Genomic DNA, 18,049 nt, shown 5'->3' with positions numbered 1-18,049 from the left:
TTATTCTCGAAACTCGGTCGGCGGCACTATCGATCATCCACGCTCCTCTGAATTAATCGACGCGGCCGATTAGTAATCGAGCGGTGACGTGTTCGCGCGAACAAATCCGTCCTGTCGGTTCGATCGCGTTTCGCCGTGCTGCATCCGAGGTGTGAGGGGACGTGGTGGAGAGAGAGGGTGGCGGGGAGGCAGCAGTTTGTAAAACCCATACGTACGATAACACCGAAGTATTTATGAGCGAGCCGAGGAGCACGAGCGGTCGGCAGGTGCTCGTAGCAAAAGGTGGTTGGTGTCCCGAGACAACCTTGAAGTTCGAAAGAAAGAGAGATCGCAAGGCGAAGTGCACGGGTCGTTGCTTTCGGCATGCGATGAGAAACAAAATTAGTCGCACCTTCGAAACGAATTGAGGCAGAGCTTGCCGAGATACCGAACCGGACGAAATTTTACGTCTCGTTTCGAAGAAGAGACCTCTCTCTCTTATCGAATTACGCGATCGCATCGGAACATGTTCATCGTGCGCTTTAACGAGCTATTGCTCCACGATACGTGAAAAGACAATGATTCGCGCGAGTATTCGTAAATCGCTGACGGGCGCTCGTCGTTTCACCCGTCTGTCCTCGAGAATGGAGGACACAGGCCGATCTGGCGTAGGCTCCGACTAAAAATCGAGCAATCGAGAGGCAAGAGAGAACGCACGGTCGGAGAGAGGACGAAGGGTCGTCGGCAGAGAACAATGGATCACGTTTGCGGCTCGGTTCAAGGTCCGTGCGAGCGCGTTCAGATCGGTTTAGAGAGACGGAATCCTTTTTTCACTCTTACTTAACGAAACCGCTAGTCGGGCAGGTGGTCGGTCGGGCCACGATCGTGATTCGTGAATTAGGGGACCACCAGGTATTGGACCGATGAGCATTTGCACGACCTTGTCCGCGCCGGCCACGAGATTAGGCATGCCGAGCGGCGTATCGCGATGAGCTTGTCACCCGATAAATTCCCAAGATTGCTCATAGTTAAATTCCTACGTGTTGTCGTACATTTTTAGAATACATGTCACGTAAAAAAGTATTATGCCGGTAAATACAAAATTATATTTTAATTTAAAGTTAAGTACTTAGAGCTCTCGTTTAAGCATCGAAATTTAAGAAACGTTAAGTGGAACATTAGGAAGAAGATTAAGTGCTTAAAATTTAGAAATTCCATTCAATTACATATAAATTGCAGAGAAACGAAACTTTGGTCGATAGGAAATAGAGATGTATAATACAGAATGCATTGTCCAATTTAGGGTCAATAATAAGCTTGAAGCAGATAATATTCGAAATCCTCTTAACAGATTAAGCAGACTAAATCGTAACATTAATCGCATACGTTCAAGAACGACTTACGTATAAACCAGAGGTAATGCTGAAAGCATCCGCCACCAAGGTTCAAGGACGATATCGCAAGGAACTTAACGCGACAGGTCATAAGAGATTCTCGTTCCTCTCGGCGAAAATCTCAATTAAGTAAATCGTGCGAGCGATAAACGTACAGATTCTCTCCATTAAATTTCCTCCGGGGATTCATTTGATGCGGTATGTAAATCATTAAATACTGCTAAATATGGGCAAAGAAATAGCATTAGTTCTTTTAATACAGCAGCATAACAGCGCAAGACATTTTGTAATTGATAAAATATTTTTATATATTCATTTTTTTAAATTTATTATTTTATACTTTACCCAAGCATTGCACATTATTGCGACATGCAAATCGTGATAAAAGCAGCCTGTACAATGAGTCTAGGAATTTGCAGAATGCGAAGTACAGAAGTATTTTTCGCCGAGTTGTAGCGTCTTGAAAATCCAGCGCAGCGCATTATTTATGAATAAACACGGCGCACTCTGTATCATGTGGTGTATGTATACAACTATTGCGCTACTATGATCAGCTAGTCAGCTGACCAGTAGTAGGAAATTTTTTGTCGCTACACGAGGATCACGTGATTGATCAAGTATGATGATACATCAGCCGTTTCGTTTTAGGTTGGCATCACTTGTTACGATGCTTCACTTGGATCGATGTATAATTGTCGAGATATTCTTGCACGAGAAAGCTGAAAATCTATCCACTTTTAATCGAACCATGATCATTTATCTGAGGTAATTGTTTTGCAAAATAGATTATTAATTAATTACAAAAGAGACAAAATTATATAACTCTTTCGAAATGGCAGTGTAAGAATTCATAAGCTAAATGCATGTATTTTCCATCCTGAATAGGTTAATTTATAGCGCAATGGACTGCAGCGGTGACGCGAGAGGATTCGATTTACGGTCTGACCGATGAGTCGCTATTATTTCTTTGAATCTATAAACGTCTTCTCTCTTGCATTTATCTTCGCGCTAAAATGGAGAGATAACCGGCGCGGAAAAGTGTTGGTGCACCTCGTGCACGGATACGCGCGGCGGAGCTTGTGACGGCCGTCGGAGAAGAGGAGAAGAAAGAGCGTTATACGATCCACCTAGGTCGGTGCACTTTGACCCGTTCGACATTCGCGGGGGAAAATCATATATCGCCGCGGGCGACATTTATTTCGCCGGGAGAGCTTACGCTTTAACTGTATACGTTAGAAAGCGACATTCGATCGTATTCGTATTTGGTATTCTACAACAAATTTACAGGATATCGGTTCGAATGGAACGAGGAGGATCGATTTCGCGATCTCGAAGCTCGTGTATGCATCTACGGACTATTCAAAGACGCGGTTAGACGCTACGTCGGGAGATATCGATATTGGCCAGCTTTGGGAGGTTTTACTTCAACGCCGGCATCGCGGTGAGCCGCGAAGAAGAAGACAGGACGGCGTTTTTCCCGGGTCGGAGTTTGCCGCTCCAGAAAATCGGTGGAATAGAGCGCACGTTCGGACGGACGGACGGATGGATGGCGGCGTTTCCATAGGGAAACTTCGCGAAGGTTCGGACGGATACACGAATGGAGGGGGTTGCGTGGAGTACAATCGGGGACGGGAGTGCACGCATCCGTAGCGCCGAAGGAGCCGAAGAACGAAATGCGACGTCGCTTGCTCGTTCGTTCCCTCGTTCGCTCGCTCACTCACTCACGTTGCGCCGGCCGCGGTGCCGCTGTATTGTGCCGGTAGGTGCGCTAGCGCCTATGCGTCGCGCGCCGAAAAGTGGGGAAGGGTGGCGTGTACCACGTGACGCAGCCAGCCAATCGGCTGCGTGCATAGCCGGCGTCCGGCACATGGCGGCGCGCCGGCTTCGACAGCCGCAGTCGCAGTACGTCGCAGTCAGTCGCAGTGGTAACACGAGCGAGAGGGTAGTTGCACGCGCCTGCCTTCGAAAGGAAAGATCGCGGTGAAGAGAGGCGAGCGAGAGAGAGCGGAGGGAGTGAAGGAAGAGAAGGATCGCGAGCGAGAAAGGGAAAGAAGGGAGCGGAAACCGTGCGAACGAGCGCGCGCCCCTTGCCTCCGTTTTCAGTGTTTCAGTCTCGTGCGACGACTACACGGTCACTCGGGCGCTTAAAGTCAGTCGGCCGGTGACGAAGCAGCCGAACAACGCGATACACGAAACGTCGTTACGTCGCCCGGTTGGTAGTCGGAGAGAGAACGCGACAGCGAAGGGAGCGAGAGAGAGAGAGAGAGAGAGAGAAAGAGAGAGAGAAGAGGAAGGAGGAACGAACGAACGAAAGCATCGGTCGAAGGCACACAACTGTACGAGTAACGTGCGAGAGAGCATCGACTGTAGGACGCTCTTGAACACGAACCGCACGCGTCCGACGGAGACTAGAGAGCAGTGGGGATATCGAGAAGGCCATTTTCGTTGCCGGTGTGCGCGATACGACATTACAACACACGCAGCCCCGCGTGCGTTTCCAGTGTGAGGAGAAACGAGCGACTGACTACCACTCCGCATTTATCGTCGGGACCGTACGTCCGCGAGAAAAAGGACCGTAGTGAAGCAACTTACGAATCATCGAAAACGAGCCGACTGCATTACCTTCGCGCTGTGCGTCGGTGTTCTTGAATTCTTCATTTTTTTACGCGTACTACGTAATCGGTCGTCGTGATCACGTCGCTGCTGCGTCGCGGTTTGTCGTGTCGGTGGAAGTTATTTCATTCTCGCCATCCTCAACGTTGTGTCGCCATCGTTGGCGTCGTCATCGTCGTCGCCGCGTGCGTACTATTATCGTAGTTCCTCGATCATCGTCGTCAGAGCGGCGCGAACCGTTCCGCAGGACGTTCCGCTCGTTTGTTCGATAAAGAAGGGACGACGGAGCAGAGAAAAAATCGACGCCAGCGTCGTACACTGTGAATAACAGCAGCGTGGACTCTGTCGCGACGTTTCCAGCGAGCGTCATCGTCCAACGTCTTGATCAGTGTTGCACGAGATTTACAGTCGAGCAAAATGCCGACGAGTTTATTCAGCGAGATGGACCGTGGCACGAACGGCGGCGGCGCCGGTGCCATCGAGGATCAACGCGCTCTTCAGCTCGCCTTCGAGCTCTCGATGCTCGGCCTGGAGGGCTCATCAGGATGCCCCGGCGCCGGTACCGGCAACGGCACCACCAATGATCCGGATCCACTGCAAAACACGCCTGCTGTCTTCGAGGAGGCGCGTTCTAAGAAGAGCCAGAACATGACCGAGTGCGTGCCGGTGCCCAGCAGCGAACACGTGGCGGAGATCGTCGGCCGACAGGGTAAGTTTCTCTTCCGCAAAATTTTACGCGCTTTTTCGCGCCTCGCCTTCTTACTCTCAACCACGTGTTTATCGGCCGAAACTTTATTTCACCGGTCCAATTTTCATTCGGCCGATTGTTTCCGCGGCGACAAAAGTTGCAAAATCTTCCGCTTGGATAATAATGAAATGAATAAAATCACATTGTTGTTCGAGTATAAAAAAGAGTATTAGTGCTATTATCTCGGTTGTAATTGCGACATTTGGCAGATAAACGAAGTGATGAGAAAGCGCATCTTTATCGTCGCCGTTGCGCTGGGGCGACTCGAAGTCTCTCTCGTTGCTTTTCTGAAACGCGTCGCGATGCCAAGTAGCGTCGCATTGTTTCTTTTTTTTATCTCTTTTTTTTTTTTTTTTCCTCCGTCGTCTTTCTTCGCTCGCACACGTCCCGTCCCGGTTGGCGGAGCCGCGCGCGAGTATATAGCGCCACTGACAGTTCATTGGCACGGCCGTAAAACGCGTACGCACGCTGCGGGAAACTTGATACCGGGTGCGATGGAGCAATTAAACCAATTTACGTTCGAATTCTGTTTCGCGCGGGCGCTCGCGCGAAAGGACGAGGACGGAAGAGCCGGTCCTCCACCTCCCTCCCTTCCACCCTAAACTATGTCGTAGGTCGCGGTTGTTACGGCTTCCTACTTTTTTTGCGCTCTCTCTCTCTTTTTCTCTCTCTCGCTCGCTTTCTTGCTCTTCTGTCTGTCGCAGTCAACGGTGACGATGTTGTCACGGAAAAGTGTTTACGATTTTATCGCATGATACGATACGATGTGATACGATACGTTTGGACGTGCGCGCGCGCGCGCGCGTGTCTCAATAAATAAAGACGCGTTATGTTCTGCATTGCATGCTCGAGACCGATAACTCTTTCTTTCTCGATCTCCAACCTTGAAAGACTGGCCACCGTTCCGCGAAATGGTTAATTCGTCCCGTCGTTTCCTTTCTTCATGCCGACGATATTCCCTCTCGCCCGCGCGCGCGCGCGCACCTCTGCTTTTTTGTTCCGCCACGTTGCTTTCCGAGTAAAATGTCCGAAATAGTTGCACTTCGTAGTGGCCGGAAGTGAATAATAACGGTAATTACTTTTAAATGGCCCTTCCTTAGATAAGTGAAATAGGGCGATGGCGATATGATTATTTTTAAAGAACGCGCGTCACCGTCGTTGAAAGCGACGTTGCAGTTTGCAAATTGCCGAGCGACGAAGGAGAGCCCTGAGCGGCAGCGTTTCGGTGCTTCGATAGGCTTATCGTTCCCGTAACGTCATTTAGCTTCGTAATGTTTATCGCATGTCTCGCTCATCGTGTTTACACAATGTATTCGAGGTCAGGAAGTGTCGTAGACCACTTACCGCGCAGCCGAAGGAGGTATTTCGTTAATAGGAACGTATATTCGGTGCTATCTCTAATCGCGCGACGCGAGCGAACGATAGGGATCTCTCCGTGCTCTATTAAGCGAATCGCTTTTCGGTCGATCGCGGCGGATCCCATTGTCGCGGCGATATCGTCGTCGTTGCCGCCAGCGTCCAAGTTCGCGCGCGTGTTTCGTTCGCGGCGGAATGTTTAGAAATTCAGACAACGGCGCGGCACGTGGCCTTGCCATTTAAATCTTAACGTCTGTCAGCGGCGATCAATACCGTTCGGAGAACCGGCGAGATGTACCTGTGTGTGTGCGCGCGATGCATTCACACACACACACACACACACACACACACTGCGCGCGTCTACGCGCGAGTTTTGCGAAAACGAACGAATCGAAGAGTCAGCCGATAGAGATATCGATCGTCGAATTCGTGCGTATCATCGCGCTGGTAATCGGAGTTCGGTAATCGTACACGGGTCTTGTAGAAGGCAAGTCAGGAAGGAAGCCGTACGCTCGGCTACGTCGCGGTCGTCGTCCCGGCGGATGCTAATACTGACCGCGCGATACAACACATTAGGGCCTCGGAATGATGTCTCCCGAGAGCCGCGGTTGAAATTCCGCACGCTCGCCTCGAGTCGCGCCGCGTACGTGCTCATTCTGTCTTCCGTTTGGCGCTCGCGCGTGTTTTTCAATCGCAATGTCGATGTGTCGTCGTGAGAAACGTCACTCGAGGTTAGCGCAGTCATTTATTTCGAAAGCGGTGCAACTTCTACGGAATGGTAACTCGATTCGTGCATTTAATTCGCGAATTTAGGAGTTTCGTGTGCAACGGTGCGACGTGTATTCTGCGGGAAAACAAAATGCACTTTTGCGCAATGCGTTTGCGTCGCGCGTCCGGTGCGACCATTGATCGGCTCTCGTGAATGAAACGAAGCCGTTGTACGCTGACTCGGATTACCGTATTCTTTTTCCTTTTTCTTTTGCTTTGTTTTTTTTTCCCCTCGGTATACCAAAGTACAGGGAGGAATGTTTTCGAAAAACTTGTTCAGAATTCTAATATTTTCGTTGCAACACCCGAAGGGAAAATTAAAATAGAATTTAGATAGGTAGAAGATAAGAAGTGTACATATCCGAACCTTTCTCTATTATGTTACATTGTGTCCCGTAGATAGCGACGAATTTTTTATACTACCAACGAAAACCAGTTTGACATATACCTGGCATGAATCATTGCCTGCGCCAGCGTGGTCGGCTCTATTTTTCGTTCAACTTGGTTCGTTCGTTGCCACCGCGAGAGAGATCGCGACTTTTTTGTGGAACGTAATCGTGTCGATTCAATGATGACGTCTAATGAGTTTGATACGCCGTTCCATTATGAGGATGTGGCTATTTGTTGAGCATTTTCGCTCGCCGTGCCTCTCTTCGCCTCCTCCCACCTCCTCTTTCTCCTCTCGTTCTCGCATTATCTCTCTCGGCCTCTTCCTCTCTCCCTCGCCGTTGTTGTCGGTTCTCTCTCTCTTTTCCCGGCTGTCGATCGCATACGTCTTTCTTCCTCGCTCGCGCGGCTCTCCTGGACCGGAAGTTGTAATGAGTGCCTCTGTCGCCAGACCCGTCGCCTCGCGTCGTATCGTGGCCAACGATGACGTTACTTTGGAAATATCATGGCCGGTTATCCAGGTCGTTAGCTTGTGCACCGCGTGACTTCGAGAGGGAACTCGACTCACGAAGGGAATGAAAAAAAAAAAAAAAAAAACAAAAGAAAAATATGTAATTGCAGCTTCCAGGAATTGTAGAGCGCATGAAGCGATCGTGCGCTATCCTAGCATAGAATCACTCACGATTATTAATTTTTTTAAATCTCGTTTCTGCCTATCTGACTTTCTTGAAACTTGCAATTCTAACTCAAATAAATCTCTCGAAAATTTTTTAGATTTATGTAAATATTATTTATATATTCACACTTTTTATACAATTTTTTATAAAAATATATATCTTTAGAATGTATCTATTTTTGAGTTAAAAAAAAAATTATTTTTAAAATAATTTAAAACTTAAATATTTTCACGTGTCTTGTGTCCTCATTCAAGAGCTTATATTTTCTATGTATTTTTTTCATGCTGATATAATCTCAAGTAGCCACTTTCTTAGTCATACTTAAATTTCGTGGTACGCGTTCAAGAGATTGTTTTTAGCCTCGTAAAGCTAAGCAACAAAGATACGCGAAAAATGTGCGGACGCGTGATGTACGGTGTATACATAACCGTTCCTCTCTCGAAGTCGTAGAAAATTCACCAAAAAAGAGAAAGAAGGAAGAAAGAGGGAAAGGCGTGGCTCTACATATTGTCCGCAAACACGTGCGGCGCGTGGTCTCACAATGATCCTACATTATGCCAGGCAGGATTTTCTACAGAAACAGAAGATTTGTGTCACCGATGAAATTGTGTTACTAGGCTCCGCATCATCGTTAACGCGTCCTCGTGAAAAGCACGAGGAGGAAAAAGCGGCGATGGAGGAAGAGAGAGAGAGAGAGAGACAGAGAATCCTGCGTAGTTTTTACGACGCATCGGAGAATCTTAGGCAAGGTACCCGGTAAACATGATTTTATCTCATGTTCACGAGTTCAAAGTTCTATGGCCATGCGCGTCGAGTGTAACCTACTCTCTGCCTCTGTCTTTCTCTTTCTCTCTCTTCACGAAATATCTCAATTTTATCAACAGGAAATATTTGTCGAGTGACATGTCTATTATTTTTTGTTCAAATCGTCAGTGTTATACACTTTTTGTAATAATTTTTCTTTTTTTTTTTGCTTGTATAATACTCGAATAAAAATCGTATACTATGTACTTTGTATGCGCGATAAGCTATGACCAAGCGAGTGTTTGACTAACGTGAGATAAGATTTAATAATAACATTTAGGAAAGACGAAAGTGTCAGTCTTTCTTTTTCCTTATCTTTCTCTCTCTCTCTGTCTCTCTGGAATTACCTGACATTTGGTCGGCAGATGTACACCGACTTCATCTTCTCTATTTTCTTCCTCCCTCGCCACGAAGACGCTGATTATTAGGTGAAAAGGGAACTTTCTTATATTTTCTAGATAATCACGCGACTAACGGCCGAGAACGCAGCTGGGCTCGTTTGCATTAATGAAGAGCGTCGTGCTCGGCTAGTACACCGCGCTCCGATTTCTTCGATCTTTTATTTTTACACGGGCAAAAGCCGTCCCGCCGTCGTCACGTATCAGTCACACTATCGATGATCGCAGGAGATAATTAGTGTTAATCAGAATTAACGTAGTCACTTAATCGAGATTAACGTTTACGATTCTCCCCACGACGCGAGGCGCTTTCCGCGCCGTGCGTGGGGCAGGCCGGAAGGGAGAAAGGAAGATTGCCCCGCTGCACACGCGCAGAGATGTTATGCGATCGTACGCACGTCGACACACCCCGTGTGCGCCGTAATTATTTTTAAAAGCGCGACTCTCCGGCCGCAAAAGTGACAGCAAAATGAAGCGTTTCCGGCCGTGAAAGCAGAAATTTCGTACATGAGAAGGAGCCGGATTACGTGAATATGCCCCGTTTTCGGCTTTACTCGATACTTTGTTACGTGACTCGATTGTCCGAGACTCGTCTCTCTTTCATGGCTTTAGTTAGGGAACGAAGCGATCCGTCCGTCCGTCCGTACTCTCCCGTCGTTTCGTTCTTTCCAGTTCAATTTGCGGGCGAAGATGTCGAAACTTCCCGCGCTTTCTCCGCCGAATCTTACGCTCGTACGCCGACCTGCTTCTCCTCTTCAAAGATAGCCCAAGAAGTTGCTCGAGAATTTGCCTGGCCATCGAAAATTAATCCATGACGTTCGACTAACTGATGGATCGTTTTTTGATTACTCCGAAAGCTAAATGTTACTTCAATTCTTCTCATACTAGAAAATTAAAGCAAGATAATAGCATTCTAAAAATAATAGGAAGTTTATTACATTTTCATTATCTCTTATTGAATTTCATGTTTCGCTTAATTGCGATCAATGAAGTACTAACGAGAATTCATCGCTTAAACACGAGCGCAGTGATTTTTGCTGCGTGCTACAGTCGGATCTGTAGCGTGACAGAAAATCCCGTCGGGTTTTCGAGATCAGTTTTCGGGACCGTCGTGCATGCGCGGCCAATTTCGAGGCGCAGCGCGGCGGCGGCGGCGGCGGCGGCGGCCTGAAATTCTTTTTTTCACCGCGGGCCCCGGCTCTCTCCTCGTCTCGCACAAAAAGATCGGGCCGAGCGCGCAGCGCCGCAGCACATTTCGAGAATGGAAGTCCCTTGGAAGAAAAAACGAGAAATTGCCCGGCGGAGCGATGGCCAAGGCATCACAGGGTGGCGGTGTGTGGTGGTGATGGTGGTGCCGGTGCTGCCGGTGCGCCGGTGCCGACGGTGGTGGTGGTTGTTGATGCCTTTGTTGGTCTCCGAAGCAGCTGCCGACCCACACCGGGCCTTTCCGTTCTCATGCTCGAAACTCGATCGACACTCGACCCGCGGGAACGAGAGAGAAGCAGAAGGAACACGATAGGCTGGGCGAGGAGGAAGCGCCGGTCGCACGCGGCGATGAGAGAGAGATCGGGATCGAGATCGAGAGAACGGAGTGCCAGAGAGATTGCAAAAGAGAGAAAGAGAGAGAGAGAGAGAGAGAGAGAAGGATCGCCGGCTGCTGCTGGCTTGAATTGTTTGAGAGCCGCTGTGGGGTCTCGACGTTTGGTCCCCGTCTAGCAGATGTTTATGGCGCGTTGCCTGAAATGAACGCTTTTTCTCGTTTTCTATTTATTTTGTCTGCCATGTGCGCGCGCGGATTACTCTCCGAAACCAGCGACCGGAGGTCCTCTCTTGTCTGCTGAACGACTTCCCTCCGGAATCCTCGGGAAATTTTCCTCTCGTCGGGCACTACTTCGGGAAAATGGCCGGAACTATCTCTTGGAGTAGCCTCCGGAATCCGGATATTTAATGGAGTGATTCGGGAGTGATTCGGGCCGGTATCCCATCATCAATCACAATATGGTCACGATATATCTTATATTAATGACTAATACGTTACGGGATAAATTAAATGGAACGATCGATCGGCGGATTCCGGACGGTAAACAAAATTTTATTGCCGCCAATTATGCAGCTCGCATAATGCGATCGCTATCGCCGCGATCGAACGAGGCGCACGTGAAGCGCTGAATATGTGTTACTCTAGAAAAATGTATATGTAGTTTCGGAATCGCTTATAAAATATGTACGTTACCGGCAACCGTGTTTTTGCCTGTGTATCTGCTTGAAAGCGAGCGCGTCGACCTTGAGTTAAATTATGCTACACGCGACTTTTATTACATTCCCATTCAAATGACATCCGCCGATACGGGCGTTAAACCGCCCGCCGTAGGTCAGGCGACTGGTGTGTGCACGCGCGTTTATCATCTCTGGTAATTTGGAGCGGCCGGGCCGGAACGCGGACCGAGTGAGCGAAAGAGTGAGCGAGAGGGGGGAAGAGAGAGAGAGAGAGAGAGAAAGGACTTTTAATAACCGCGGATCCCTAGACCCGCGCGCTCTTTTCAAAGGACCCGGGGAACCTCGGTCCAGAATTTCGGAAGTTCTCGATACCGTGAAAGACGAATTTGCATTCTCGACAAACGAGGCGATAATGAAAGACGCGCGGTCTCGCTCTCCGGGCATTAATGAATAGCGGCCGTTAGCGCTAATTGATGACCGAGGAGTTTGCGAATCGGATTCGATCGCGATGTAAACAGCGTCGATTTATTCATCGGGCGATTTTTATCGTGCCGATGTTACGTAGGGCGATAGACGGGATAAGATAGGGTTTCGTCTTGTGCGAGAGGCGACGCGCGCGAGTGGCTCCGCAAACCGCCACTCATCGGAAGTGGAGGACGACGTCTTTGTTTGTTGCCCGATGCGCCGAGAGCGGTGCAAAACAGTATTCGAGAATACACGAGGGATATCGAATATCCGAGAGCGTCGAACACACCACCGGCCGGCCGGCCGGTCGATCGATCGGTCGATCGGTTCGTGGCGACGAAAGACTTCGCCTAAGAATCTTCCTCGCTTTTCTGCTCCCAGCCGCCTCGTCCTTCTTCATTCTACAACTCCCGCCAGGCTTTACTCCTTTGTCAGATCTCGGGTCTCCGTTTCCTTTTCCTCTCTTTATTGCGCGGGACATATAGCCTGCATCCAGGCTGCTGTACCTGCGGCGTCGCAGCACAACGGCTCCAGCGAAGCTCTCTTGGCGCTCGATGCAATTTTACGATTCAGAAAAAACTCGCGACAAAAGTAATTCAGCGTTTGTAAGGCGAAACTTCCGGTACAAATATCGCAATATAAAGTCATATTTAACTGAAGTGTAATTTGAGAGTGAAATCTGAAAAGAAATAACTGGCAACTTGAAATTGGCAAGCTTTATTTTGCATTTTTCTTTTTTTGCTTATATTCTTAGCATGCAAATCGAGAAAAGGAAAGAAAGTAAAAAGAAGAAGAAACTTTTCCAGACAGAGATATTAGCAATCTTGTGTTTTTTACACGCCCTGGAATCGCCAGTGAGTGGATGCGGGATTAAGTGACGATTTTCTACGGTCCATTTCGAAATTTATGGCTCGCGTAAAATTGAACGGCGGCGCAAAAAACTGCAACAAAGTACGAAGCCGCCGTTCGCGCGGGAAACGGGTTCCCGAGACACAGTTCGCGTGTAAAAAAAGTGTCGTTCGAGCGTTAAGGGAACTCTTTTCTTTTTCACAACGGTGCACATCCTCTCTGCGCGACGCGGCACGCACGAGTATCCGATTATTCCGAAGACCGCCGCGCACCAAGAGGAAGTGGTTCGCACAACACAACCCACCTACACTCTCCGTCTCTCTTTTCCTTTCTCGTACGTACACAGACGTTTGTATGTAGCCGAGCGACGAAGGCGCGAGTGTGTATTATGCACGAACGCGCGGGCGGTCGAGTCTCTCTCGCTCCATTTGGCCAATCCGCGTCCCGTATACTCTGCTCGCAACAATGCGCTCGACGTGGCACTTCCGTCCGGACGAGGAAAGCATCGAGAACCTCGGCGTAGCGTGCTTCGTCTCCATTTAATGTACAAGCTGTCGCGCTCGTTAAGCTAAGAAAAAATTATCACTTCCGATAATTATGTTCCTTATCGTCTTGTTACACGGCGATAATACAAAACGTCGTCTCGCGAAGCAAGAATGCGCACTTCTCCAGAATATATGAATATATAATGAAGAGTTTATAACTTTATTAGTTGCCAGGTTTGTTATTTTTAACTTCCATTCAAGCCCATCTATCAAACGTAATGAATTATAAACGCGCGAGAAGAAGAAAAAAAAAGAAGGAAAAGTGTGTGCCGGCGAAAGCGCGCGGGGCCGTTCGATTAGCGTCCCGCGAGCGCATTTTTTCGCGGCTCAAGGGAAAACCGCGACCTCGCTCTCGCGCCGTCTGTCGACCTTTCTGCGCCGTCCTGTTCGAGAATCGCGTGAATGTCGACCATGCGACCAAGCACGTGTAAGAGAGCCTTCGTAGTACGTCGAACTGTGACGTAGTCGGCGGTGCGTGTCCTAGGTCAAGATTCAAGACTGTCTACTGTCGGCCGCGACCGCTTCTTTCTAGCCGAGGCTGACGGGGCTTCATCCTTTCGCCGCTCGGCTCGGCTCAGCCTTTGGCTCGATCCTTTTCTCCATGTATTGTGCGTGTGTGCAATGGAACACTCTCTGGGTATCCTGCGTGCGTGCGTGCGTGCGTGCGTGCGTGTGTGCGTGTTTGCAGTGAAGAACGAAACACCCGCACACACTCACCCTCTTCCTCTCCTTATTCTTCTCTTCTACAACGATGTCCTCCGTCCTCTGTATAGCTCGGCCGTCTTCCCACTCACGACACGGTCGGTCTCTGTCGCACAGTCATCCGTTCACTCTCGATCTCGAGAAGAGGCCAATCGGCTGTCCCAAACTTTTTTTTTTCCGTCGACGCGCGCCGTCCTAGTTTAATGAAATCATACGGCGGACAAGCGACGTGAAATCGAATCCATTTTCGAAGGTCAACGCGCGAAAGCGCCACAAGTTACTAAAACGACGTTCCAAGTTGTTTATTGTTTAATCCTTGAACATTTTCGTAGCTTGTACGTGAAATTTGTGTTGAAAATTTTCGAATTATCGCATAATTATACGGTGACTTTCATTTAGCTGGTTTACGGCTAATTATTTAAACTAATGACTTGGTCATTAATTTTAAACAAATATATACATGTATGTGTGTGTGATTATCGAGATAAATGCAATGCAGTAATGCGTATTATTAAACGTTTAGAGATGAGGTCAAAGTCTCTTTGTTCCTAAATAACGCGAGAAAGCTGGCTGTCAGCACTCGCGTGCGTGGCACGTGCTGCGAAGCTATTAGCTACGTTAGCTCAGGCTTTAAGGCTTTTGTCGCCGTTACGCAATCGCAAAAGCCGCGGAAAGGGAAAGCAACGACGACGGCGGCGGCAGTGGCGGTAGCATTCTGGCCGCTCTAACGCAAAACGCGCGCGGGCCTCGGTGATTCGGGAGAGAGATACGAAAGAGACGAACGTGAAGAAGGTGACGAATCGTGGCACTGACCTACTTTCGCCCTGTTTGTAACATCTTCATTTTTTATCCGTCCCGAATAGGCGACGAGCCCTTAATAACGCTTTCGCACGAAGAGCCGGGCGCAGCAAGTTGCTTCTTTCCTCGCCAGCAAGCACTCGAGTATCGTTAACGCTACTTATGTAAATGCAGTTACAATATGTAAATCGCGTTTATTCGCGTGTTAATTTCTAATGTTTTCATAATATATTTACCCGTCACTTTATTATTATATTTTGCGTGTTCTCGATTAATCCCCTCGGTGGAAATGGTCGTGCGAGAATCAGTCCGACTGAGCGCGTTCGGCTGCGAGAGTAAAAAGAAAGAAAAAAATTGCGCAATGCCGCTGTACGCTACGTCCAGCTTTAGATAATAGTCTTCGCGTTGCACGACGTCGATCCGCTTTATCATCGTGCGTCGCGCGCTTTTCCACGCTACTAAGCGATGCAGAAGTGCGACGACCATGCATAATTCCTCCCCCTTGGTTTTTTCGCCTGCCTCGCCGACAACAACGACGACGGCGACGAGTCGGCTGCGCAGCGGCGGTGGATAATACGTACGCGCATGTATATATTACTACACGGCCGTACGATAAGAGCGCGACTGTAAAGCCGAGTCTTGTGTTCCAATTATTCAGAGAGAAACTTTCGCTCTCGCGATATTATTGGGACATGTAACGCGATCGGTATTAAGTTGCTTTTATACGCCCGACACAACACTGTTCTCCGCGCGAAAAATCACCCGGTCGTGTTTCTTTTTTTGCGCCAAGAGACATCGATGATGGCGATAATGGTGCGAAAACGAGGTCCCATCGGCCGGATGTCGGTCGCGTCCGGCATTTTCGATCGAAACCGCTAAATGCTTCTAAGAAACGAAACGTTAATTAACGAGACTGAGCGCGGCGTGGGTCGGAAAAAAATCGCTAACCCCGATTCGTCGCTAATTGTTCGTATGACACTAACGACGTTAGAGCGACACATCGCGCTTTCGTAGTTACGCCACGTGTTTTGTACCACACGTGGCACTCCTCTGCATGTGTGAGTGCGTGTGGGTCGAGAGTGATCGCTATTCAAACTCGAATTTCAATATCTCTCAGCGACGAATGAAACTAGAATGGGGTATGGAGTAGTGTGCAACGTGAGAATCGAAATTCAGTGATGGAAACGTTATAATTTCCGACGGATTGAGTTATTTATTTCTATCTAGAAAGAGTCATGCAATAAAGCGTAACAAGTCGATTGTATTCGCATAAGATTTATAATGTCAAGTGTCGATAGCATACGCATTAAACTAAATATCGTTTTTCCATAGAGAAATCTCAATTATCAAATAACAGCGTGGTTTTGATTCTTGCTCCATTCCGATAATTTCATAAAGCGTAATTTAACAAAGAGAGATATTTACGTAAACGGGAATATCTTTCCATTCTCTTTAAAGCATTTGAATGATATTTCGCCCGGGCGAGCCGACGAAACGTTCCGACGTTCGGTTGACCTCAAACCCAATCGCGGCGAGGAATCGGGAGAGAAGTTATTATGTCGAAATTCACGATCGCTCTTTCTCGGAACGAAGATCGATCGCGATCGGCTCTCCGCAGTGGTCCAAATCGATCCGATTTGTGAAAGGCGCAAGAGATCTCGCGTGTGCTCGAGAAACGATAACGGGACACTTATTAATTCGCAATCGCTGCGACTGCGGTTCGATTTATTCGTAGACAACAAAGAGTCCGGCGTGTCGGACGGGGAACGTCGTCGTCGCTCTGCGAGAGGTTCTCAACCTCCGATGCGGTGCGGCGGTGGAACACCACGCCATGGGTCCCGCCCGTGGGCCTCGCGCCTCTCGTACAGTCGTTCCTTTGTCCGGCCCCTTTTGAAGAGCCGCCGCTGAAGGAGAGCAGCTCGCCTTGAGACAAAGCGCACGCACCTACCGAAGCGCAGAAGCGCGTGTGGTGTGTGTGCTACCTAACTCACCCTCTCCGCCTCGCGTGCCCCGCGTGCCCTGTCTCGGGTGTCCGCCTGCCTGCTGCCTCCCTTTCTTCCCCCCCCCCCCCCTCACCCTCCGCTTCCTCCCGCTTTGCTGTTTTCTCTCTCTCTATTATTATGTTTTTGCGATTTATTTGTGTCTGCATCGCGTCCGATTTTCGATTCTTCTTTTTTTTTCTCTCCCGCCGCCTACCTTTCTCCGCCTTCTTCTTTCTTGACGGAGAAGTCGTCGGCCTCGCGCGCCGTGCCCTCCCGCGCACACGAATCCGCAGGTGCATCGTGCTTCACGAACTTTGCCTCTGCGAGAGATAGAGCGAGAGGAGAGAGAGATAACGGCGCGTCGCACCTGCTTGCGCGTGCCCGTCTTTTGTCAACGTCATTTCACGCCGAAAGCGGCGCGCTGCTTAATCGGCCGCATTCGAAGACAAGGTGTACGAACGGCGGCACACGTGCCACTTGCTTCGTACGACAGGTGCTCGATATAATTAAGTCGACGACCTGTGGCGGGGTTCGTCCTGCGTCGTCCTCGCAGTGTTTCAGCCGCGCGCGCATTTTGCTTCGACGCGCCTGAAACATTCCGTTCCGCCTCGGCGCGTCGCGCGTTTTTTTTTTTTCCTTCAAGATTTTCCTTCGATACGCCGCGCTTGTAAACGCACGATTGAAATCCGGTATAATTTCGGTGAAACGTACGAAGATGGTTTTTGTGTTTAAGCCGGACGGATAATGGGACGTTTCGTCCGTAACATCGAAATTCAAAATCGCCGAGATTCTATCTGGGCTCCATAGAACCGTTATGTCTCCGCGTTTTGTTCCCACTTTGAAAGAGAAAGCGATGAATAGAATGGTCAGCTTCGTCCGTCTCTTCAGGTAGCTGGCGATGGTGCGCGCACGGTTTAGTCCTTCCGTCGGTTTTTCGGTATTATTGGTATTATTTTGCGCCGCGGGTATACATCCCGCTGTCCTTCCGGACCTGACCTCGTCCTCGCCCCTGGGATCCGAGTACGCCACGAATGCCTGTCTTTCAGCGGAGAGTTGTATACCTGCGTTTATACGGAGAGGCGCTTCCTTCGAGGTGCCTAACCTACGCCGTGCGGAACGTTTCACGTCGAACGATAATGGCCCATGTCTAACAGCCGCGGCGGGGCAAAAAGAGTGCTTTGACGGCGATTTTCCAGCCCGCAGCAGCTCTCCCGCGTTCACTCTATTGCGTCTGTAAATCTTTTCACGCGCCAAAGTTTTCATAACATCCCTCATTGAAATTCGACGATTTTGAAGTTAAAATTTTAGCAGTTAAACAATTGAGAAATACATGTGTATATACTTTTTTTTTTCAAATTTCTAACGAG

General features: G+C 48.9%; 1 protein-coding gene across 1 annotated transcript in view; it reads left to right on the top strand.

Annotated features, from left to right (window-relative positions):
- The first annotated feature begins 3,516 nt into the window (after window positions 1-3,516).
- LOC105678350 (RNA-binding protein MEX3B) overlaps window positions 3,517-18,049 on the top strand; it is a 57,070-nt gene continuing 42,537 nt past the window's right edge. The window contains exon 1 of the mRNA XM_012377608.2: window positions 3,517-4,695. Coding sequence (XP_012233031.1) covers window positions 4,404-4,695 — 292 coding nt within the window. The 5' untranslated portion in view covers window positions 3,517-4,403. The remainder of the gene's footprint in view (window positions 4,696-18,049) is intronic.

The sequence above is a fragment of the Linepithema humile genome, chromosome 6 (genome assembly GCF_040581485.1).
Source record: "Linepithema humile isolate Giens D197 chromosome 6, Lhum_UNIL_v1.0, whole genome shotgun sequence".
NCBI classification, from domain to species: Eukaryota; Metazoa; Arthropoda; class Insecta; order Hymenoptera; family Formicidae; genus Linepithema; species Linepithema humile.
Note: the sequence above shows the minus strand (reverse complement) of the source record. Positions and strands in the feature narration are given on the sequence as shown.